General features: G+C 45.5%; 1 protein-coding gene and 1 long non-coding RNA gene across 21 annotated transcripts in view; one reads left to right on the top strand and one right to left on the bottom strand.

Moving 5' to 3' along the window:
* PTPRF (protein tyrosine phosphatase receptor type F) overlaps positions 1–25,390 on the top strand; it is a 478,748-nt gene that overhangs the window by 439,689 nt on the left and 13,669 nt on the right. For 14 of the 20 annotated variants that reach the window (XM_053392724.1, XM_053392743.1, XM_053392741.1 and 11 more), the window contains 6 exons: positions 1,987–2,102; positions 4,069–4,101; positions 6,528–6,625; positions 17,040–17,163; positions 18,792–18,967; positions 25,255–25,374. In XM_053392724.1, the coding sequence (XP_053248699.1) occupies positions 1,987–2,102; positions 4,069–4,101; positions 6,528–6,625; positions 17,040–17,163; positions 18,792–18,967; positions 25,255–25,374 (667 nt within the window). The remainder of the gene's footprint in view (positions 1–1,986; positions 2,103–4,068; positions 4,102–6,527; positions 6,626–17,039; positions 17,164–18,791; positions 18,968–25,254; positions 25,375–25,390) is intronic. The other 6 variants (XM_053392742.1, XM_053392737.1, XM_053392735.1 and 3 more) reach the window with 1 other exon arrangement.
* Positions 20,533–25,260, bottom strand: LOC128415906 (uncharacterized). Its single transcript, XR_008331102.1, has 2 exons — positions 23,932–25,260; positions 20,533–21,444 (listed from the first exon to the last, which is right to left on the bottom strand). It is a non-coding gene; the product is annotated as an uncharacterized LOC128415906 (long non-coding RNA).

The raw sequence follows: 25,390 nt of genomic DNA, 5'->3' as shown, positions 1-25,390 counted from the left end.
ATGCCTACATCCCTTGGTTTATTCAGAGGCCTGGTGCTTTTCCCCAAGTCTTCTTGGCTCCAAGAATGAACCCTCCATGTGGTAACAGGGACCCTTTGTTCCAGAGATTTGTCCTCAGCCTAGTCATAGGTGTTCTGATCCATGATCTGGGACATGGGTGTCAAGTGCTTGGGCTGTTAAAAGAAGCAGGAGCTGCTCATTTGGTTACAGGGAGTGCTTACTCTCCCATCTTTGCTCTGGGAAGCTGTCATCATTTTTCTCCAACTAAATGTGCATAATAACACCAAGAAGGGAGGTGACTTTGGGTTATTGCATGCACAATTAGTACTTTTTGTAACCTGGATTTCCTCTTTTTTTCTCTATTTCTGCTGTCCCTGGATCTAGCAAACAAGAAAGGTAGACATCTGCCCTCCTCCCCCCACCCTTACTAATCCTTTGCTTTGTCTGTTTCACATCCACTGTTTCATCTTGTTAAAAACAGTAAGCATAAGTCTTCCTACCCAGACTAATCTGGCTTTTGGATATTGCTCTGCCTACCTAGCCATTGTGGTGTCCTAAACTCCTTTAACCTTCTCTTGCTGTTATATTTAAATAAATGGCTTCACAAGTAAGGTGTGACAGAGTTTTAGAAAATTCCTTTTCAGTGCATTTGGTGTTCCAGGATTTGTGGGGTTATTTGCCCCCTATATTGATCAAGGATGTGACATTACCATGAGCTGACTCTAGTTCCTTGGCATAATCAGCATGCTCTATAAACCAGTTAATAAGGCCTTGCTCTGAGCTGTTCCCTTTTCAGTGTCACTGTGTGTGTCCTACAAAGGTCTCCCACTGCTTGCTGACTTTGGTGTCTAGCTGATTCTTAGTAAATCTGGAAGTAATGCTGTTACAACAGAGTGACACTGACTTTCAGCAGGAGGCAGGAACCAAAGCAAAGTCTTAGGCTTATTTCAACAATGGTCCCCTTTGGTGATAAATTCAAGTTGATGCAGGGCTCTTATTTCAGATGTTGTAATGTGGTGGCTGCTTTATAAATGACTCCCCACTTCATGCATGCATGTGCATACAGCTGAACAAACTTTTGTTTTCTCCCCTCACAGCACAGAGAGCTCGTGAGGCACCATGCTAATTGTGGCAATTTCTCCCTTCTAACAAATAGAGTTGTGCCGTCAGGCAAAGTAAAAAAATCCTTTTCAGGGTGCTATCAACATTGTTTCCAGGTTAATCATAAGTGCTTTGGGCTTCTGATGTGTTTGAAAGAGCTACAGATACACACACCTCTCTGCTGAATTGCCTGCAGGATTGCAGCACAGTGCTCCTTAGTACCAGGCTGGGGTGTTTCTGTTTCTGTTGAATACCCCCTCCCCGTGGCTTAGTTACCCTAGAAAACACATTGCAACTTTAAGAGGCAACACCGTATGAGGTTTTTTGGTTTAATGGTAGCCACTGGACATCACTGATAACTCTTCTTGTCATGCCAAAATTTCCTGTAAATGTCTCCCATTTAATCACTGAGCAGGTTCATCTCTGCTTAGCTAGTGAAATCTACTAGGATAAGAGCCTAGGGTGGTGGAGCTGCAGGCATAAATATAGCATGAAGAGACAACAGTGTATTTTATTGTTCCATTAACACACGCCTGGGGGGCCTTCAGCCACTCAAGACAAGTATTAATGGACCAATAAAATTCACCCTGAAGAGCCCTTACCCTATTATATTACAACTCTTCACATTTTAAATAATTTTTTTAATATTTGGCAAAATCTTAAGTATATTCATCCACCACAGGAAATAGTTCCCAACACTGGTGTGTGGAAGATGGAAGCGGAACTGGAGATTTTGTAAGCCTGTGTCCGCCCCTGGGGAGGGGGTTACCAGTCCCCCTTACTGCTAGGTGCATTATTGAGTCTGCTACAGGGTCATCTTGAAGCTCTCTGCCATTTGGTCCATGCCCAGATCTACCTTCTGAGCTGCGCCTTCTCTTCCTTTAGGAAAAGGGCCAATTCACCCTCCGCCAAGGATGAACATTCCATTGGCCTGAAGGACTCCTTGCTGGCCCATTCCTCTGATCCTGTTGAAATGAGGCGACTCAACTACCAAACACCAGGTAGGTACCACTTGACGGCCCCACAGAGGCCTGTGCTCCTTTTACTGGCAGAAGTTTGTGATAAGAGAGCCTCTTCTTCCCCTTGCAGTGTTGTGTGCACCTTCTCAGGCTAGGTTCAGAGGCCAGTGTGGCTCAATACACAGTTGCTCACGTGTATATCTGACATTGGCAACAGTCAGAATGGGGATGGCAGGCTTTCTGTTGGCTCAATAGCCTGATCATACATGCATCACAAGGTGCTGGAAGGCATAGCGTGACAAAGAACAGGCTCTAATGGAGCCCTTGTCATGATTTATCTTATATTCCATAGATAACACTCAGTTTTTTGGCCCAGATCGTGCTCTCCAGATATGGCCTCAAAATTAGCCAGCAAAAGGAAAGTCCAACATCCCAGTAGGTCCACTGTCAAGTAGCGGATAGGCAGGTTCATGATTCAGCTTCTGCATTGCTTCCAACTCTTAAGGTACGTTGCAGTTGTAATAGATGCTGCTTAGCTGTGTCAGCAAAACAATCTGTCTTCAACAGAGTCTATTTCCTAGATTTCTTGCTTTGTGGAGGGCCTCACATCCTCATCTGAGGCAGGATGTGGTTTGCATTCTATCGTGTTAGAGTTGAAGCAACCTATTCCTTCTTTATTTAGATTGTGGGATTCATGAAGGCTATTGAATGATGTTAGCGGTAAGTGGGGGCTTCTAGCTCAGTACACCCAGACTCTACCTAGCAAGATGTGACCTGTATTCCTTTTCCTCAAAACTATTTGTCCTCCTATGATACATTTTTGGGGGAAAGCAGTTGCAGGAAGCGAATTGGAAGTTGTGTCCTGTGACTATGTGCAGCGCTGCTCTCTTGTCTCTCTTTCTAGGTTTGAGTCCTTTACCTCATACTGCCTTGCAGATGGGTCAGAGGACGGGGGCTTGTGTAGGTTGTACGCACACAGCTTGCAGAATTGGGAGCGCGACCCACCCTATTAGTGTAAAAGAGTCCAACATGACAGGAGAGTTAGAGGTCTAGTCCAGAGGGGTCACAGAGAGAAGATAGAGGCATGGACATGGTGCAGAGTTGTATGTGCTAACAAGGGATGTTGCACAAAAGGGAAGCTTGACAAAAGAAAGCGAGTTAGCCTCATAGTGCATACGCAGTCGTCCCCCCCCCCCCCCCACATATTCTCAGGCGTGACTATACTTGCTGAGCTGCTAGCTTGAGCTTTTGCACCCTTTTATCTTCTCAGGTGCCCAGTAGGGAACAATCGGTGTACAAAAAAAGTTCTGGTATTATTGTTTCAGCCTGAGACACTTAGTTGCCTCTACCTAGCCTCACCCTCTTCTGTGATGGATGGATGCCTTCTGTGGGCCAGACAGCAGCAACTAAACCCTGAGCAGTCTCATAGTTGATATCCCTTCTGGCAAATGTAGAGGCAGGAAAGGCCTTGCTCAGTACATAATTAATCAAGCTGCTGTTATTAAATATTAAGCTTATCACTTTAATAGTTTCCACTTCAGACACAGGTTCTTGCGTGAATTGTCAGCTCCTTTGTTCTCATGTTCCATTTTGCAGGCTTGTGGCAGGTCAGGCAGGGTGATGTCGCTACTAAGCGATTGGGTGAATTTTGACTACACCTTGGTTCCAAGGCTCTGCTGCTGTCTCATGTAGGAGGGAAGCATGGTCTTGGAAAGCAACATGTGCTGGGAATAGGAACTCTGTTTGCTGGCCAACAAGCAAAGCCATCTATCATGTCTGTTGTGGGTAAATCCTCTTTGTGAAATAATCCTGGTTGTACTTGGTGCTTGTCTTAATACATCACCCTCCATGCTGCCACATGTGTAGCAAGCATCAAGCTGCAATTCCCATCCCTAAATGTAGGAATGTGAAGGTTGTGGTGGGGATTTTTGTGCTGCCCTTTGACCCTCCTCTGTCGCATCTTTAACTCTTCCCTCAGCAACAGCTAATGGGATTTCTGTTCTTTCAGGTGCCAGTGGCCCCAGTTGCCCGAATATCTCAAGTTAGTTTTCTCTCCTCCTCCTTTTTCTTCTTTCTCACTATCTTTTCCCCGCCTCTTTCTTTCTCATCTTTTTTTTGTTCAGTGTCATGAAGGTCAACCTCACTCACCACAGACTTAGTGCTAACCCTTCTCTTGCTAGTGAGCCAGGCTGTCCCCCACAAACTAGTCTCTGATGCTACTCACATACAATGCTCCAGCCTGCATGTGAAGAAAGAGAGATTAACACATCACAGTTTTCCAAACAATGAAATTCATAAATCAGCCAGCAAAATTGCAATCTTGACTGAGCACATGAGGCTGCAACAGCTCTTTCTTTGGTATGTTATAGGACCCCAACTTAGGGAAGCAAGGCCTGGCTGCAGTTGCAAAGGGTGCACTTATATCATGTGGAAGCTATACAGCATCTCCTCCAAAATGAAAAGGAAGTGTTCTCTATCCAAATGTAGTCCATCAAGCTAGGACTTGCTCATCTCCTCCATATGCTCCTCAGCAACTGTTTTGCAGGCAGCACCTTACTGGAATGCCTTAAACCCAAATGTATTTATTTAGGCATTCAGTCATTCTTAAACCCAGTTCAGGTTACACAGGTATAAAAACAATGACATTACTATTATTATTATTATTATTATTATTATTGTTATTATTATTATTATTATTATTATTATACCACCCTTCATCCAAGGATCACAGGGCAGTTTACAATATAAAACTACAAAAATACATGCTATAGTAACAAACAAAAACCACACACACAAACAGTTTAAAAAGTCATAGATTGTCTAATTAGCCAAAGGCCTGGGAGAAAAGGAATGATTTTGCCTAGTGCCTAAAGATACGTAAGAAAGGCGCCAGGTGAGCCTCCTTGGGGGACGGCATTCCACAAAGGGGGAACCACCACAAAAATGGCCCATTCTTGTGTTGCCACCCTCTGGACCTCTTGTGGAAGAGGCACATGAAGAAGGGCCTCAGATGATGATTGCAGGGTCCAGGCTGGTTGATCAGAGGATAGGTGGTCCCTGAGGTACAATACAAAATAATACATGAGAGTAGCAAAAATTAAAATTTACAAAACCAAGTCCTGCAGATAATTCCATAAAATCCCAACACTTAAAAATGTTTGTCAAAACAAAAAGGTTTTGAGCTGATGCAAAAAGGATAACCCCATGGGCACTGACCCTTGATGTGGGACATCAAAAGGGGACTTTTGTTCACATCTTAAGAACTAAGCGGGACAGTACTGGGAGTGGTGCTCCTTCAGGGCTCCTGAGTCATGCAGGACTTAATAGGTCAGTGATAGTACATTGAATTGATCTCAGAAATGTATTGGAAGCCTGTGTAAATCCCATAGAATTAGAATAATATGATTCCAGGTGGTTGACCCACTAACCAAATGGGCTGCTGCATTTTCCTCTAACTGCAACTTCTGAACCATCTGCAAGAGTAGTCCCTCATGCAGCTGCTCTTTTATTCTTTTGCTCTCTCTGCCTATGTCTTAATGAATGTGAAGTGCAGTGTGTCACCTACAAATACTGTTTTAATTTTCTGAGCTTCTGGTGGACAAAGGAGAAGGGTGGGATTTTGTTCTATATTGTGCCTGTAAAGTTTACTTTGGCTCTGGCCTCCACGGCAAGAGGAAAATGCGGGGATGGGGGCGGGAATTGCTGCAGATTTTACTTCCTATTGATACTTTGAGAATTGCAGAGGAACAGAGATGGGGTTTAACTTGTAAGAAGAACGGATCCTGTCTCTTGATTAGGGGCTGGTGTAAGTCTACTTTGTGAGATTGTGCATCATTGCACAGTCATCAAACTCAAGAAGGCTAGTTGCACAAAAGCTTACTTTCCAGACCCTCTTTGCTCCCTACCTATCACTAGGCAAAATATTCTTTGATAAGGAATGGTTTTTAATTGCCCAGCTATTAGATACAGGATTTCTTGGTGCCTTTCTTATAGATGCATGGCTGTGAGTGCTTAAGACTTGTCCGCTGCCTCAGTCACTGAGAACATGAGAGTGGGCTGTTGAGAGATACAGAAAGTGGTCCCAGAGCCCAGTGAACAATGCTGGCATCTGTTCAGGATCTCTGTATCTGTACTGTGGTGTGCACTGTCTGAATGCAGGGCGCAGACTCCAAGGGCTTTGTACTTTATTGCCTAGGCCCCTTCCAGCCTCAGTCCATACAGCAGTATCTTCACCCTTTTTGGCCTGGTATTATATGTAGAAGCCATCTGGCTGGTCGCTGTCTCATCAGAGCATGCACACATACATTGTGCCATTGCGTGGGCACTGCATGCCATGTTTCCTCACTCATGTTCCATCCATCGCGCCACATTGCCATTTGGTCTGCTGTGCGCATGTGCAGGAACACTCTTCAGCTGTGCAATAACTTCTTACCCTGCTGCCTCCCCTCCTTATCTTTGATCTGGTAGGCATGCGTGATCATCCTCCCATTCCAGTGACGGACCTCGCAGACAACATCGACCGACTGAAGGCCAATGATGGGCTGAAGTTTTCCCAGGAATATGAGGTGAGCCTGCTTGGGTGTTTAATCTTGGATCTGTATACTTCCAGATTCAGGGGTCGACAACCTGGTGCCCTCCAGATTTCTGGACTGCAACTCCCATGAGCCCCAGCCAGAGAGTTAATGAGAGTTATGATTTAGAATGTCTCGATAGCACCGGAATGGTTGCTTTTGACCTGGACAATAGTTTTGTCTGCAGCTCCTCAGCCCAACCTAACATTGCAGAACTTACAAAAGAATTCTGCCCATAACTGCCCTATATGCTGGAAAAGAAGTGTAAAATGTAATGTGTGAACGGTCAAGTGCAGACCTGTTTTGCTTCCAGTATATAGAGAAATATAGATATAGATTCTCACATTATGTTTTGCACACTTTCTGTTAGTTATTAATTATATTGGAAAAGGTTACAGTTTCAGTAGCCTCGGAGTGCTGTTTATGCTGTGATGGAGGCCAAAATAGTGGTATTGAGAGGCCAGGAATTATGGTGGCTTTTGCAGGCAAACTCCTCTCCACGATGAACCATTTACTAGGCAGATGATTAATTTGAAAAATTGCTATGTTGGAAAAAGTTCCCTTGTAGCTATTAGAGTCACAGTAGCAGGATAAATGTTTTCCTGTGCTTGCAGCATGCCCTGTAGGGCCCACTTCAGCTGTGAGGGGCTTAAATCATAAATAAAACTCTTCTCATATGTGTAGAGGGGGAGGATAAATTGAGGAAGTGTCCTTTTCATGCATTATTGGTCCTGCTTGAATTGTTATCTTCTTTTGCCCCTGACCTCCCCTTGCAGCAGCATATCTCCCTTGATTCAGGGGATGTGATACAAGCATTGCCCAGAAGGCAAGATTATAGAGGCCAGGGAGAAGCACTGGCTGGCTAAAGGCTAGCATGTGAAAGAGGCACCAAAGCCTAGCAAGGTTTGGAAAGACTGTTAACCACACACTGCTGATCCACAGCATTTAGCAGGGAAGGACACAAAAAAGGAGTACCGTATTTTTCGCCCTATAGGACGCACTTTTTCCCCTCCAAAAACGAAGGGGAAATGTGGGTGCGTCCTATGGGGCAAATACAGGCTTTCGCTGAAGCCAGGAGAGCGAGAGGCTCTCGCTCTCCAGGCTTCAGGAAGCTTTGCGCAACCCTCTGGAGCCCGGCGCCAAGCCGCGCCGGCCTCCGGAGGGTTGCGCAGAGCTGCCTGCGCTCCCGGGATCGGCGCAGCTCCGTGCAACCCCCCGGAGGCCGGCTTCTGAAGGTTGCGCAAGCTCCCAGAGCGATGCCGAAGCTGCACGCAGCTTCGGCATCGCTCTGGGATCCGTTCTGGGGTCTGAGGTCGCGGGAAACTCGGACTTCCCCCGCCCCCAGCCGCGCAAGCTCCCAAAGCGATGCCGAAGCTGCGCTCAGCTTCGGCATTGCTCTGGCTCCTGTTCTGGGGGCTGGGGTCGAGGGAAGCTCGGGCTTCCCCCGCCCCAGCCCCGCGCCTGGGGGGGAAAATAATTTTTCCCCTTTATTCCCCCCCCCAAAAAAAATCTAGGTGCATCCTATGGGCCGGTGCATCCTATAGGGCGAAAAATACGGTATGTTTTCCAGGAACTCCCAGCTGGGTGAGTGCTTATGAGGCTGTTAGCCTGCCAGGACCCAAAATCCCACATGCAAGCCCATTTCTAATTGGGCTCTTGTTTTCATAGATCATTGTGACAAGATCCATTTTTTTCTGGAGTGTGGTACAAAAGAGGACCATGGACAGCATTAGCTACAATAGTATCAGGGCTGGTGGGGGTTGCTGAGTGTTCTCACTCTTATAGAGGGCTTCAATCACACTTTAAAGAACACACTATCTCTTAAAAGTGGTCATTAGATACAATTCTGACTTGCAACCTTCCAATCCCTCTCTCTCAAATTCCAGTTTCAAGTAAACATCAGCTGCATTTACCATGATTAAGTAGCTATTAAGGAAGGAACTAATTTTGGTATATGGATTTTTCTTGGGGATTCTGCTGCCTTGTACCCCTGTCTGAACCATTCATCTTTGTTAAGTCCAGGGCAGGCTGAGTAACAGGAGAGGATTTTCCCACTAGCGCAGAGAGAAGTCGTACTGAAGCAATACTCACTCAGAAAGTTGGAAAATAAAGAAATAACCCTTTATTGTTTTTTGTCCTTGTCACTACTGGAGAAAATTTGAACTTTCAGGCCTAGCAAGCAATTTGATACCACAGGCACTCTGTTAGGGCCATGGCAGTGTGGTGTGGAAGAAGAAATCTAGAATAGTAGGTAGATGATTCAGGAGCAGTCTTGTGTATCTAAGCTGAATATGGAAGAGCAATATAGTGCTGAGATGTGGGGGGTATACTGAGAAGGCATTGAGAAGGCATTCTGCATCACAACACAGATCACAGTTTTTCCTCTCCCAGACAACTCAGCCTAATCCTGTGAGTTCAGGAACCCAGCTAATTGAACTGGGTTTGCAGCTGGCTGAAGCAGCAAGAAGGAAAGGGGAAGCAGTTCAGATCAGCTCTTGAGGCTATTTGTGTGCTCATTAATTTGGGTAGAATTGCATGTTACGTTTCTCACACAAACCTAGCCGCAAAACCGCTGCATAAAGGACATGCTCAAAGCCATAGGTAACTCAGAGGTCTGCATACTTAATACTTCAGCCACAGGGATGGAATAGCATTAGGAGTACCTGCTCAGGGCAAGACCTAGCTCATAAGCAAAATAAGAAACACTACAGTTCCTAGCCTCAAGTTCAGGACCTCAGGGGTAGTAGTAGAGAAAGTGTGGTCAAGCACTGTGCCAGCGGCCTGCAGAGGGTGTAGCTGCGCTAGAATTGGGAGCGGAAAAAGGATTTGCCCAGCAAAACAGCTGCCTGGTGCTGCCAGTGCTGGTTATGAGCCCTTGTGGATCTCAAGCCAGTGTGTCATTCTCCATGTGACTTGCACAGACCGTAAGGAGTGGAAGTGGCTTAGCTCATTGTTGCTCTTGATAGGTCTGGATGTCAAACCACAGAGAGAGCATCTTTAGCTCCTACAGCACACTGAACCTTGGAGAGAATTTACAGCCAGGGATTAATAGAATTAAATAAGCACAATCACGCCAGCATGTTAATTATTTATCTACACTCTTGCTGTGCTAGAGCAATGCTTGTATTTGAGCTCCTCCTGTTGGACTGTTGCCTGTACTGCAGACAGGCTGTGCCCACAAGATACTCAAAGCAGGTGGTCTGCCAGACTGTGGATAAATATTAGGCAATTTTGAGGTGGGGCCAGTCTTCCTCCTCGGCTCAGTGAGTGAGCAAGTGAGATTCCTTCTGTCACCGACTAGCGAGCTGGAGTGCTTCCTCCTTCTCCCCCCCCCACACGGTCGCATGCAAATAGGAAGCAGATGCTGTGTGTTGTGCAGTAAGTGAATTAGCTAGAGCTCTTTTCCTTGTATCTGTCAATGAGGTGAGAAGACTAGTGCTGCTGCTGCTGCTGCTGCTGCTGCTGCTGCTGCTGCTGCTGCTGCTGCTGCTCATGATCCTTTCTAGGCTTCCACGTTGCCCCTTCTCTTGGGTTCAAAATATATTCAGGTCTTTGAAACAATTGCAGCATCATGCTCTGACAGATACATTTACTGGAATGTTATACGGTGGTGAGGAACAAGTTTTAGCTTTACTGACCTGCCATGTAATGTGTTGGCATGCATCTGTCTTGGGAGACAATGGAGGAGTGCACTTTTGAGGGTGAAGTCAAACCATAGGACAGTTATAGCACCTGCTGTGGCTGTAGAGACCAATACGGGGGAGAGATGTTGCAGCTGGGGCAGATGAAGAAGTCCAGCAGTCATTCCACCCTGGTCACTGCTTTGGATAGACAACCTGACTGCCTCCAAGCACTGCGGTCATCTGCAAGGGATTCCCACACAGTGGGGTTTATGATGTCAGCCTCCATGTCTTGTCTGCAGACATCTTGGTCTGCTAACAGGCCTGGTGCCTGAAGCCAGCTCCCCATAGAGGATGTCCTTGGGGACCCTGCTGTCTTCCATTCTGTGGACATGACCAAGCCAATGTAGACGTGTCTGAGACAGGAGTCTAGTTCCTCGTAAAACTGGTCCCTGGTCTGTATTTCAGAGCACATAGTGGGAGTGTAGATGCTCAAGACGTTAACCGGACAGGAAGTAGTTGAAAAGCAGAGGGAAAGCAAGCATTCTGAGCCCTCTGTCAGCTGTTCTATTGCAGGCAGATGGGAGTTCCTTATTGCAAAGCCTATGCCACAAATACGTGGTTCTTCTGGGTTCCCTCCTTGCCAGAAGAAGGTGTAAGTTCTTCTCTCTGAGGCAGCCATTTGAAGCGAGTCTGGCCTCCTGTAGAGTGGCAATGGCAATGTTGAGCATTTTCAGCTCACAGTCAATGTTGGCTGTCTTTCAGGAGTTATTGACCTGCAGCAGGTTGGTGGACAAGCCAGGACACATAGTCCTGATGTTCCAGCATGCTAGGTGCAAGAGAGTTTATTTCTTTTTTGCCTAGTGCAGTTGTTTGGTCTGCTTGTTGAGTGACACCCAGTGAGACACAATGATCTCTCCCACCAACCAAGGCAACTCATAGAGCTCATAACTTACACTTGCACCAATCAGGTTGAGCTTACAACTTGTGACTGCTGTCTCCGTGTTGTTTTTGTTGCATTTGCAGCACAAAAGTGATTTCACTGAAGTGCAAGTCTGGGCAATGTTTATGGGGGTCCTGGGCTGCCCAGATGACAAGACCTCCCTCTTGGCCTCACTGTTGTGGTCCAAAGGAAAGCAGAGCAATACATTTGGCACCAGCTTGGCTGTGGGAGTTGTCGAAAAGAGGCCATTCAACTGTAAAGATGCCATCCAACCATCTTAGGGGCTCCACTCCAAAGTTGTGTAGGTTTTAGAGCTGTTAACCTATCCCTGCCTCACTTTAATCATGTCAGCATGGTTAGTAGGTGGTGACTGCAATGCTCCAAATAGATCAAAGAGGGCAAAACTACAGGCCATGGAGCAAGTCCCTCTGTATATGTGTTGTTGTAGAAAGAGGGTGTCCTGTTTCACTCTGAATCATTTCCTTATACAACTTAGAGACTCCTAATGGTTGTAGATTTTGTCTCTTGCTTCAACTAATTATTGTCCTAACATCTCCATTGCAGAACCAGAAATATCACCCAGCATTTTTGGCACTCAGCATTTCCTTCCCCTAATTCTATCCTGCTGGATAGAATTACGACTCCCAGACTGCCATGCACCCTTCCTTATTTGGGAAGCCACAAAGAAGTCAGTTACTGAAGAAGCCCTGCAGATTCTGCTTAGCAACCACCTGCTAAGGCAATATGTTCATTGTTGCCCCTTGAAATGATAATGAAAGACTAGCAAATGCTTCCAAGCATCTGAGCTGCATCTTTTCCAACTCTTCCTTTCCAACCATCTGCCATAGCATTAGAACCTATCAGACACTCTAGCAAGGTGCAGATATTTAGTTGCATGATGATGGTTACAGCTAGAAAAGAGCAGTGTGGCTTGTCCCTCACTATATCTCCTTTCCCCTCTCCAAGTATCCTGCCATGCCTCCCACTTCCAAAATCCTCCTTGGCCATCTGACCACAGAACAAAGACCCCACTGGGGTTTGCTAAGAGACTGCCTGTCACTTTTAAGAGCTCAAAGCAAGTATGACAGCAAGTGTGCAGTAGCAACACCTCCTGCCCTGCTAATTAATTTGCTCACCCTTCTCTCTTGTCTCCTGTAGCAAGCAGGGTGCAAGTAAGGGAAGAGATCATTGGAGCAGGAGGTACACAACTGCATACTCAGTCACTGCCATCAAGCTCCTGTGGCAGCGAGGGATTTCTGGAGGGTGAGCTCCTCAGTTTCCCCCGGTTGCTTTCCTTCCAGGCATTCATTGGGCCCATCAAAACTACATGCAAGTTCCCACAGCCATATCTGCTTACTGTGCTGCAATATGTCCTAGAAGTTGGAAGTTTTCTTTTCAGTGACAGACGTGACTCTGCAATTTGACACATTGCCAGTGATTGATTCAGAAGCCATTCTTTCCCCATTTAAGAAGTATTTTTGACTTTGTATTGGTCAATGGCTGTGTTAACATGGGTGCTGCCATCATTAATACACTGGTAGTACACTAATGCACTAGCCTGCTATGGTTATGCTAGAGCACTGCCTGGAGTTCAGGGTTTAGGAATCATAACCTCTTGATGGGCACAGCAAACATGCTGGAACCAAACCTTGTAGCTAGCAAGGTTTGCATCATCCCAGCCTGCTAAAAAAGTAGAGACATTGCAAACTTCTTCTCTAGCTGTGCTCCTGCACCTTTAACAAAAGGAATATTATCCTTTCAGTCGTTGGACCTGCCAAGAAAAGCTTCACCTGCTGAATTTCTGCTGGCCATACAGGAAATCTTCCAGGAAAAATGTTGACAGCGCTTTATTCAAATTGGTGTCTGTCCCTCCCTTCCTGAAAAATCCCACCCCATACATACACGCTGCTGTTGCTGTCTTAGATTGGGTAATGTGAGGTTCTTGTTGGGCCCAAATTGCAAGAGTGAATGTGCAAATCCCAGTACGGCAAAGCTGTTTTGCCCGTGGACAGAGGAGAGGAGTTAGGTAACAGTGGGATGAGCCCTTTACTTGGTGTGGCCCATCTGAAAAAAACTGCTTGGTGGGTTTCAGCTGCATTTTGGGCACCTCTCTTTCCCTGCCTTATTTACTCATTTGCCCGCCATTAAGGGGGAAACAGGTGTACATTAATTCATCAGCAGAGTTTAAATTAAATCATTTCACTTCTAAACAAGTCACTCATTTGCAGGCGTATTTAATTAGCACTTCTTCACTGCCAGGTGGATGCTGCTTTTCTCACCTGTTTGCCCTCTTATGGGGTCGTTGGTGATAGAACATGGGAGATTTTTCACCTCCGCATTGCAGAGCAAGACAATTGCTGTAGTGGTACTGCTGATGCTACACTCTGGGGGATTGGGTGAAGCTATGCCATCCTCGCCTTTATCTTCCATGTCATTGCAGCCGTCTCAGTGTGACTCTGACTGAGCAGAGGTGTGTTTTGTGCTTCAGTCTCTACCCTTAGGGCAAGGCCTCCAGGAGGGTTCTGAAGGAGGCTTTTCTGCACAGAGGTTCTACACAGTCTAAAGTGATGTGGCCCACTTTATATCCCAGTATAGGACCACATATGGCTCACAGAATGAATTAAAACAAATGTGGCTTAAAGACACACAAGTAATATAAGATTTTATAAGATTTTTTTAAAAAATAAGTATATTAAAAAGAGCACCAAAAACACTCAAAACAATGTAAAAGCACACACAAAAAGAAAAATGTGTAGAACGCCCACCTTCAGAATACACTGCCACTGCAGCCAGTAAATGACCAAAGGCCTGTCTAGACAAAAAAGTATTTGCCTGCCAGCTAAAGGAAAGCTGGGTGGGGGGCAGCCTAACCTACTGTGGAAGAGATTTCCACAATCTTGGAACAACCACCGAGAAGGCCCTCTCTTGTGTCCTCACCAAATGCGCCTGTGAAAGTGCACTGCTGCCCATTCATCACTTTGTATCTTACCAGTGCAATGGTTTGTGTGTGTGTATGTGTGTGTGTGTGTGTGTGTGTGTGAGAGAGAGAGAGAGAGAGAGAGAGAGAGAGAGAGAGAGAGAGAGAGAGAAAGTAGACATCTTCCTACTTGTTTGCTGAGGATATTACCGTTTATTGAAATGTGGCCTGAAATATAATATTAGGCTTGGGATGGGCTATATTTGCTATGCTTGTCTTGAGCTGTAAAAAAATCCTGCCAAGACACAAATGCTTCCCTATCTTTCATTTATTGCAAAGAGAGGATAGTTTACAAAAAACACAAATGGAATTCCTCTCTGCTAGGGGAAAACAAAAGACATCTGGGTGCCAAATGGACAGGTCCAGGTAGCTATGGACCAGAAACCTGGCTTGTTTCTGTTATGTGTGACATGTGCTTAGTGTGACTTGAGCCCTAGCCTTGAGCTGCAGAGAGCTGGGCTGTGTCTACTGCCACTTTGCACTGCACTGCCTGCTTATTACTCTGATAATAGAAGATTATAGGGTTCCTGTTGGAAACGTCTATTTACATCCTGCATTTCCCAAACCACCTATTAGCAGTGCTGTGATGTCATATCCTCCCTGCTGAGACTGTGGAAATCTCTTTTGTGTGCTGCATTGCTCTTCTTTGAAAGGAATACCCATTGCCACTGAACCTAACATGGGATGCTGTTTTCCTGAAAGGCCTGTGCAATTTCTTGGACTTAAACCTGTCATTCCTCCAAGTGAACCAGCCCGTGTGCGTTTTTGTTTATGACTGCCTCAGCCTATTGCTCCTGTAATGCAGTGGGAGAAAAGCCCTTAGACAACGAAACTTCCCAGCAGTGGTTGGGAGGAGTCAGACTAGGAGAAGTGCCAACACTACCTATACTGAGCTGCTTCGACTTTGTTGCTCATGTGCATTCTACTATTCTATAAAGTGCTTGCTCTGGTTTTGCTCAGACAGTTTTGTCTGCCATGCTGTGCCTGTGGGAAACTGAAAAAGCAGCTCTCTGTCCATTGCAGTCTGCATCATGTAGGACTGTTACCTAAATTGCCATGTCAGGCATGAAACAGATCACATGCCAAGTGTTAACTGGATATCACAATCGGGTGTTTTAAGTTTTGCAGGAGAGCAGGCAGTGGTTGCCGACCTAGTCCTGCCAACTACACTGAGAATTGTGGCAAAAACATTGATCAAAGCAGACCAGTGCAGTGGATACATATGCTTGGATGGGCACAGCTTCTCCAGCATTTGCTCCATGAACCCATGTTGAAGATGCAGGTGTGAGTTCTCAGCCACTCAAAAATGAAGGAACTTGTACATAGAATTATAGAGTATGATCCAGCTGAGAGAGATTTCTCTGGCTGAGCTCACGTAAGAGGAACCAACTGCTAAAGTTCCTATTTAAATTCCACCTGAGTGCTTCTCCACAACCTGTTTCCCGTAGAAGGCAGGAAAGGAACATTTACTCTGCAGTCCTGTACTTCTGTAGGACGATGTAGGGTTGAATGATGTTTTTCCTTCCTTTCATTGTTCTTTAGTTTTCTGGCAGTTGCACATTTGACTTACTGTAAAAAAAAACCTCCCTTTTTACTAGTAGCTCTGGTTAGCCTGACACAGTAGATATCACTGTGGCAGAAGGGGGGAGAGGACTTAAGCGTTCAGGGATTTGGGTCTGGTTTAAAGGCCAAATTTATATGGTGATCTGCAAAAGGGTCTAAGTACCAGGGTGGTTGTATCTTTGCTGCAGAGTACTGTTGGAAGGAATTTGCAGGATTGAAACAACAATTGGAATAAATTATTAACTCTTAATCCACCCACAAAGCACGTTCCAAGATGCTTTATTCCCAGATGATTATTTGCCACATCAAGTGGTGGGAAAGCAGCTGGAGAGCTTGCAAGGAAAAGGTTGATTATATACACACCATTTCCTCCCTACATATCATGCCTCACTGGTGTGGAGAGGAGAAAGAGAGACTTGCATTAGAATCATAGAGTTGGAAGAGACCTTTGAGATCATCTCATCTAGCCTGCTGAATGCACAATTTATAATGCATGATTAAACTACAGCACTTCTGACAGACCTACTGAAAAACCTCCAGCAAAGGAGAGCCCATCACCTTCCAAGGCTCTGTGTTCACTGTCAAAACAGTTCTTACCATTAGCAAGTTTCTCCTAATATTTGGTCAAAAAATGCTCCCTTACAATTTTCATACAATGGTTCCAATCCTGCCATCTGGAGCAACACAGACTCATCCTAGATGCACAGACTCAACCTAGATGCAAACAACACTGTTCATGCCTAAGAGAGAATATATCTACTATACATGTTTGCTTCTGTCCTCAAGCTTCTTTTTAAAGATGTTACAGTATTTTGCCCAATAATGCCTCTAAGACAGTTGGGAGTTTATTTTTTCACTGGGCACAGATTTGCAGAGATGCTGCACATCAGAGGATTTACTCATGAGACAACTTTCACCAACACAAGATGAATCACTGCTTTTGACTTTTAGAGAATTCACACAGTGCAAAAAGTATTTAATTGCTGCATTGATTGTAAAGGGCCAATTCAATTTTTGGAGTTGACTTTCAAGACAGGCAAGGCTTCCCCCCCCCCCTTTTTTTTTTTTTTTTGTCGGCCCAGACTGAATGTGCCGGTGGCAAATCAATCTGAAAGCTGATTCACAAGATCTTGCATATGAAACTTTCTTTCCATACTGTTTCACATTCTAGGGTGGCTGGTGTTTATTTCAGAGTTGAAAGGTATACATGCACACATAGAAGTGTGAAAGCTTGTAATCGTGCCATGAATTGAGAGAGAAAGAACTTGTGTTTTAGCACTCCTTTTCTCCTCTTCTTTGTTGCAGTCGATTGATCCCGGGCAGCAGTTCACCTGGGAGAACTCCAACCTGGAAGTGAACAAACCAAAGAACCGCTATGCAAACGTGATTGCCTATGACCATTCACGTGTCATTCTGACCTCCATTGATGGTAAGTGTTGTTAGCAGCACCTCACGCTAACAAAATTCTCAGTGCATCAGACCTGAGGTTCAAATCCCCGTTTCATGTGATGCCAAGTAACTGTACCATGTTCCAGCTGGCAGAATAACTTAGAGGGTATCATTCTGGTGGACTCAGTGACCCAAAGAGTTCATGGTTTCCTTACTGGTTTTTTCACTGAATCACTTGAGCACATTCTGAGAAGCCTTGCAAATCAGCCTTTAAACACATTACCATTCTAAAAACTTTTAAGGAAACAGAACTCAAGCAGCCCGTCTCTGTCAGCAGTCATAATCTAGAGTCACATCTGGGCAGCTTTTGTAGCCATTGATGGTTGGAAGGAGGTACACTTGGGTCTTGGTACTCCTCCAAATCTGCTACTTAATAAAGGTTGAAGACAGACAATAGCTTCTTCAGAGAACATAAGAAAAGCCTGCTGGATCCAGCCAATGGCCCATCTAGTTCAGCATCTTGTTTCACAGTGACCAACCAGATGCCTACGGGAAGTCCCCAGGCAGGATTCAAGCACAAGAGCCCTTTCCCTTCCTGTGGTTTCCAGCAACTGATATTCAGAAGCATTACTGCTTCCAACTGTGGAGACAGAGCATAGCCATTGTGTCTAGTAGCCATTGATAGCCCTCTCCTCCATGAATTTGTCTAATCTTTTAAAACCATTCAGGTTGGTGGCCATCACTACCTCCTAGGGGAGAGATTTCCATAGTTTAACTATGTGCTTTGTGAACAAGTTCTTTCTCTCTTTCATCTGTCCTGAATCTTCCAACATTCAGCTTCATTGGATGTCTGCAGCTTCTGGTGTTATGAGACAAGAAGAAAACCTTCTCTATCCCCTTTCTCCATACCATGCATACTTTTATAAACTTCTATCATGTCACCTCCTACTCTCCTTTTCTCTAAACTAAAAAATGTAAAATGCTGCAAGCTTTCTTGAAAGGTTGAAAGAGTGATCTTTGCTCTCCTCCCCCCCCCCTTTGCATGGTTTACTCCTTCCTTTTCACCTCTGGTAAACAGGTTTGCAGGGTTTTCTCCAGTTTCAGAACTGGAAAACCCATTTTATCAGTGAAAATTGGGCAGAAGTAAAGTGTGTTCCAGGGGTGGAGAGCATTTGCAGACTACAGGCTGTATTCTCCCCTGGACAACCTTTCAGGGAACAGATGCCAGTACTGGGTGGCAGCTGAAGCAAAAATGGCAGAGCAGCAAATGTTAATGTTTTACCTTTTGTACAGCTGACTAGTTACACCCCCCCTTTTTTTATCCTCCACCCAGGCATGTGTAAGGCGTTATCAGAGTTCAATGACACATTTCAGCCAGGCAAAAACACTCAAAGAGAGTGTGACGCAGGGTCAGTGAGGGGCATGCCTGGGGAGGGTGTATGGCAAGGACCAGATGGAGAGGTTTGGAGGGCTGTGTTTGGCCCCCAGTCCAGAGGTCCCCCACCCCCAGAGTACATCATAGGAAGCCTCTCCCCAACCACTTTCACATCTCTTAACAACTATTCCCTGTAGTACAGTCTGTTTCCACTACCAGGATGGTCCAGGATTCTGGCTACCCCCTTGTCTTCTCAACCCCCTGAAGGTGCATCCTCTTCCTTTGTCATGCAGGTGTTCCTGGAAGTGACTACATCAATGCTAATTACATTGATGGCTACCGGAAGCAGAATGCCTACATTGCTACACAAGGGCCTTTGCCAGAGACACTCAGTGACTTCTGGAGGATGGTATGGGAACAGCGCACAGCAACTATCGTCATGATGACCCGGTTGGAGGAGAAGTCTCGGGTATGGACAAGTGCAATCCTCTCTTCTGGGCAGAGATAAGTCAGAGAAATGTGATGCATGTTGATTCTGTGCGTGCAGTGCAGCTGAGATTAGTAGCAGCCTCATATGGTACTGTGACATGGGGCAAGGGGTCCTAAGTGCAGGCCTCTGAGGAAAATAGAATATAACATTATAGACAAAGATGGTACTAGGATTTTAATGCCAGCCTGATCATCAAGCATAGCCTCCCCACCTTGACCAGTTCTAGAAATCCATAACTGAATACTTTTTATATCAGATTCCAAAGGCCTAAATGAGTGATGTGACATGGGGGAATGGTAATTTCTATGGCTGTTTCACAGTCTGATGGAGTTTTTGCTTCATCAGTGAATCATGGTGGGAATCTTATCCCATAGAGCTACATACAAAGAATAAAAACTCAGCGTGGCTTCCTGCGTGAAACAGTGGCTTGGGAGGCAGGGCTATGGAGCTCCTCTCCAGCCTTATGCTCAAAGGCATAATGCAGATGTTCAAAGGCATTCAAAGTGGGAGGAAGGAATCGGAACCATTGTGGCAAGTCCCCATCACCTTGCTGGACCCAACTTCCATTCATTAGAGGACAAGTTTCTATACAGGCAACAACTCTTCATTTATGTTTGTTGTATTTGCACACGACCAACACGTACAAGCAGTGCTGGGAACCCAGAAGATGAACCTGGAAATATGGAGCTCCCTGGACAGTCCTCCTGGCTCACGAGGAGACCTTCTCCAGAGCCCAAAGAGGACCTCAATGTGAGCTGGAGGGGCACCAGGGCTTGCTCAGCTGATGCACGGGGAAGCAGCAACAGTGGCTTTGCCACCCCACATGTCAGCTGTTTGGCAGGGCGGTTGAGCAACTCAGTTTAAAGCCCCACTGCCCCTCCAGCTCGCAAGGAAACCCTCTTTGGTGGGTCTAGGGTGAGTCTCCATGCAAGCCACTAGGATTCTCCAAGTTGCTCCCCACTTTACACAATTTTACGTATGCATGCAGGGGCCCAGAATGTAGCTACCACATAAATGGAGAGTTGCTTTTTAGTATGATATGTGCTGGCAAAGGGGGTGGGGGAGGCTCTTCATGCATAGGCAGATGTGTCCTCCAACACATGGAGGTCAGACATAAGAAATAGTGAGATCTGATTTCAATCCCTATCCCCATGTTTACTCTTTGAATGTGCACAGGGATTTCTGAAGGGTTCTTTCACCCCCATATAGCTGTGCCCTTCCCAGTTGCCTGGGTGTCACTGAGCTTAAGATGCATGTGTTTAAAGATATCCTCAGAGACATGGATTTCAGTGTGGAGAACCTTGGGCGGAGGGTTCCCCAGAAAGTACCATCTTTTGTAGTGAACATTTATGCTCACAGAATATTTTATGTTTCCATGCCAACCACAGGGCAGGGAGATGTGCACTTGGACTGTGGTTTACTCGTCTCTTTAGTCAAATAGACTTGAGTCAGGAGATTGGAAATGGGGAATTTGCAGAGAGAGGGAAGTAGCTGAATGAAGGGGGGTGATGTATGTGGAGGGAGAAAAGACAAACGCAGGCATGTATCCTTCCTTGCTTTGCTGAGTTTTATTGCTGAAAGCAGAACACCAGTGCTTTGTGTGATAAGAGGACAACAGAACTGAGTTACAGAGGGTGCAATAGGGACCAGCCTATGCTCCATCCTAGGCAAAAAGGAATCAACCCCAGATTCTTGTAGAAAAAGCTTGTCGGTATTGATGGATGGTGTGTGGGGGGTACCTGTTAAGTGTATCTCCCCCTGCCCCCTTAAGCATTCAGTCAGCAGTGTGAAAGTAGCCTCCTTCATCATGGATTTGCACAGCTGTTGCTAAGTCTTTGCCAGTGCCTAATAAGAAATGCTAGGCTGGATCAGACCAGTGGTCCATATAGTTGACTTCCTGACACTGCCCCCACCCCCAGATATAATAGACATTTTTACAAATTAGGAATGAGAATGAGAATCTGTTCTCTGTTGCTATTCTCCCACCATCTGACGTAGTGGCCATTTATGTTTCTTTCCTTCCCATATTTTATCTAGCCTGATTTGAAAACAATTTGTTCTAGCTGCATAACAGCATTCTGCAGCGAAGTTAATCATGCATTCTGTAGCGAAGTTTGTTTAACTAAAAAACCATTCGTTTTAATTTCAATGAATAGCCTCAAGGTTTATGACAATTTCCCCTTGTCATTCTTTCTATACCATTCTTGATCTCTATCCAGCCCCTCCTCAGTAATGTTTTTCCCCCAAAGCTAAATAACCCTCAAAACCTTTTTCCACAAGGATGATTGACCTGTTGTATTTTCTTGTCCTTTTCTGTACCAGCTGCTGTTCTATAATGTCCCTTTTTTGTGGGTAGGGCAACCAGAGTGATATGCAGTCACCCCAAATATTGCCATATACATAAAACGGATACAATAGGGAAGAGGAGGACAAGGGGCTGTTGCACCGTGTTCATTCTAGAAAAAAGCAGAGGTAGGGAATAGGTTGGGTCTGAAAGTGTTTATGAACTTAAAGCTAACCTAGTTTTCTGGGGCAGGTAGTGGCTGCTGCAAACATACCAAAGTGGCGGCAACTTTGTGTGCCAAGCAACTTTGTGCATGAAGCAGTTCCCCACCACCACTCCAATGCAATTCTTCTCCTTCACGTTTGTCTTGAGAGAGCTAAAATTGCGAGAATAGGTTGGGAGTTAGTTTGCACAAACAGTTTGCCAAGTAGACGTGCCTCCATGTGCTTGCATTTAAGCAGCAGACACAATATTTGTCTGTGGTTATTAACTGGGCCATGGAACTCCAATACAGGCTTTTCAGTTTTAGAATAGTGCTTGCATTTAAGGTAAACATGAAATGACTCCTTTTTGTGTGTCAGAATAAATGAATATCCAAAGTCCAGTTTGCTTTGTTTTGGGGCTGTCCAGCTATCAGAAGATGCTCCACACAGTGTGTTTCTCCAAGATAACATGTTCTGTAAGGCACTTTGGGCACTTGTCTCTCTCCTGCCTTGCTGCTTGTTGAGATGCACATTATCTCCTAGTAGCACACTTCCCCTCCTCCCCCTCCTAATTACTTCCTATGAAATTGAGGGTGCAGTAGTACCCTCAAGGTGACATACTTCATTGAGTTAGCATACCATCCAGCCAAGTATGGTGGGTGGGGAAGATTCACTGACACACTTGTTCCTCTGCATTGAACTGAGTTCATACCACTACTCTTTAAAAGCCTGCCTTACTACCAGTCACAGATATGATGTACCCACATCAAGGGAACCGTCAATTAAGTAGTCATAGTAGCTTCAGGGTGGAATCAGACAAACCTGATGGGTGGGAGTAAAAGATTGATCTAAACCAGGCATAGGCAAACTTGGCCCTCCAGCTGTTTTGGGACTACAACTCCCATCATCCCTGACCACTGGTCCTGTTAGCCAGGGATGATGGGAGTTTTAGTCCCAAAACATCTGGAGGGCAAAGTTTGCCTATGTGTGATCTAAACGCTAGACTAGCTCTTGGGGATTCTCCAAGTGAAAGGGTTCACTTTTAACACCTCTCTGTCTTTTTCAGTGCTTGCTCAAGCTTGCCCCTTTTCTTATCTCCAAGCTGTCTCCCAGCCTAGGACCTTTGAGAGCGGTTTCAGATGTGTGCTAGCAGGTAGCACTTTCTCAGGCCCAGCAGCAATGCTGTGTGTGGGTATTGTTGCTCTGGACTTTGACCTCGTGGATTTGGGGAGCTCAATGCTTCAAAAGGTTTCCACATCTTCAGAAGGGCAAGCAATACGGAGGGGGGTATCTATTTGGTGCCTTGTTATGACCTGCAGGGCCTGGCAGCTTGCTGGTACATATCATCCTCACCTTTCATGTTTGCATACTACATAAAAGCATATTCATTCACTGCCTCCAAAGCTTTTGCAGTTGGCAGCAGAATCAGCAATATGTGAGTCTCCAGGGCCCTGTGTGTTCTGGGGAACTGGCCCAGACTGCCTTTTCCATAGGAAACTTCCCTTGCACTCTCCCAGTTTCTGCACCGCTCAATAGAAAGTGCCCTGAAGCCCAGGTATATTAGAGACCTCTCATCCAATTTTGCAGACAGTGGGTCTTGGGAATGTGCCCTGCCTGGTAAAGATATATTCTAAACCAGCTGTTCTTCCTTTGTAGCACTTTTATTAAGGGGGTCTCCTTATTTTCCCAGCAACTGAGGGAGTCACTGGGCACTGCCAGCAGTAAATGAATTTCCAGGTTGTAAGCGTGTTCGTGACATTAATGAGAAGCGAGTGATGCCAGAAGAAAGACTCTCTTATCTGGTTTAGTGCCATCGTGCATCAGCTTCAGCATAAAATTTACAGAGCTTGAAAATGGGGCATAAACATTATGAGTAAATTTGGCAGAAAATGTGAGTGACTCTTATCTGGTCATGAATAAATAATTTTCAATTACCAGTTTGGGCTTTGCTATTAAACCCTAGGATAGAGTACTTGAAAGTTTGTTTTGTGTTTGAACATAAACACTGCAGTCTCCCCAGGGTTGGTCAGGAAAAGGGTGACATTTGCTAAAGAAGCCAGGTCTGCTGGACACAGCCAGGTCTGCGCTGCCATTTGCTATATTAGCTGTCACTTGGGTGAGGCAGCTTACCAGTAAGCCAGACAACAGACCTTCCTTCTTGAGCACATACTTCTGTGACCTCAGGAGAACCAGGATCTCAGCGACCTGCAGCTCTTCTACAGACTTCCCCAACTGCCCAGGAAGTTGCTTCTGACCTTAAGCAGTGATTCTGAAGTAGAAGAAGTTGCACCCCAGCAGTTCTAGGGTGCACTTAAATCTCTTATCTAGGAATGTTTACTAAGCCCACCCATTAAAATATCCTCAATTAACAGGCGGAACACCAATGACTTCTAATTAGGGTGTTGTTCCATGTCCTCCATTCCCTAGAAACACACACAGCTAATAACTGAGCTTACCATTACTTGACAGGTCCAGATGATCCTCATTCATTCTCCCTTGTAGAGGTTCTGTTGTAGCCAGGCTTTAGTTGGGAAGGAAAAATAGGGAGAGGCAGAATAGGAAGCAGAGTACAAGGGACGGATGGGTGGATAGGTGAAGCAGGAGGTGGAGAGGAATAGCAGCAGACACACATTGAATTTAGTTTTTAAAATATGGAAGATTTGGGCAAAGGAACAAGACATCTTCCCTGTCACCTCTCTCCACCATGGAATAGAGGAGCAAGTCTATACAGAGAGCAATTTACATGCAGGAAAATATGTTAGTGCTTCCCACTAATGCATCTTAGTCAAATGGGAGTGGGAAAATTCATCCTTGCTGTGTGGACTGCCCACAGCGCAGTTATAGACAGGAAGTACACTTCCAGGTCTTGGGCTTTGACAAAGAGAGACAACTAGATGAAAATATGGTTTATAGCTTGATGCATCTCTCACATATTTGGCACCTTCCCAGCAAAGCAGCCCAATCCTACTTCAGCAGAGAGCAGCATTTTCAGCTAACCTTTAGAGGGGCTCCTTCTAGCAGGCATACACAGGCATTTCTTCGGCGCCAGGAGAAGCTCAATATAAAACCCTCAAAATGTCCATTCTGTGGCTCCGTTTGACTCTTTTCTCTTGCTAGACTTTTTTTTGGTTCAAACTGGCTGTCTCAGTTGCCCTTCAAGAATCTACTACTCCGTTCCCACTTAGAGGATCTTCTCCCCACCTGCTGTCTCCTGGAGAGGACATTGCCAGTGACCGTCATGGCAGGAACCCTGGCAGATTCCCAAGCAGAGGATGATAGACTGTGGCCAGGCTTCCCACATTCACCACTGAGGGGGAGGAAAGATCAGTACATTTGTCTACAGACACCAATCTTCTCAAAGAGCAGGGAAAGGACAGAAAATTACAGGGGAAGAAATTGCTTTTGAATAGACCATTTCTCTCTGTTGCACTCCCCTTGCCCATTAACATTCTTGCTCCTTATTCCTACCTTTGAGCACCAAGTATCTTGTCTTTCCTTGTTTCCTACCAGACCATCCAGTATTACTGGCCTTTTGCAGAACGAAGTAGAGGGTCAAACAAAAATACCCACTTGCTTTGTAAGCCTCAGCCAAATACAGTAAAGGTGTTTTGCATTTCTACACTACTCAGAGTGGGTCCACACCAGCCATTGGCTCCTAGCAGGGGCAATTTGAGTAAGGCGAGAAAACCAGGCTCTGAGGCATCTTAGGGGCATATGTAGAGCCCATTGATAACTTCACCCCCAAACACTGACCCATTATTTCCTTTTTCTCATTGCAGGTGAAGTGTGACCAGTACTGGCCAGGCCGTGGTACAGAGACCTATGGATTGATCCAGGTGACATTGCTGGACACAGTTGAACTTGCCACATACACAGTTCGGACATTCGCCCTCTACAAGGTAAAGGAGAAAGGAA

This window comes from Podarcis raffonei, chromosome 6 (assembly GCF_027172205.1).
Source record: "Podarcis raffonei isolate rPodRaf1 chromosome 6, rPodRaf1.pri, whole genome shotgun sequence".
Classification (NCBI taxonomy): domain Eukaryota; kingdom Metazoa; phylum Chordata; class Lepidosauria; order Squamata; family Lacertidae; genus Podarcis; species Podarcis raffonei.
This window is presented reverse-complemented; position numbering and strand designations above follow the sequence as displayed.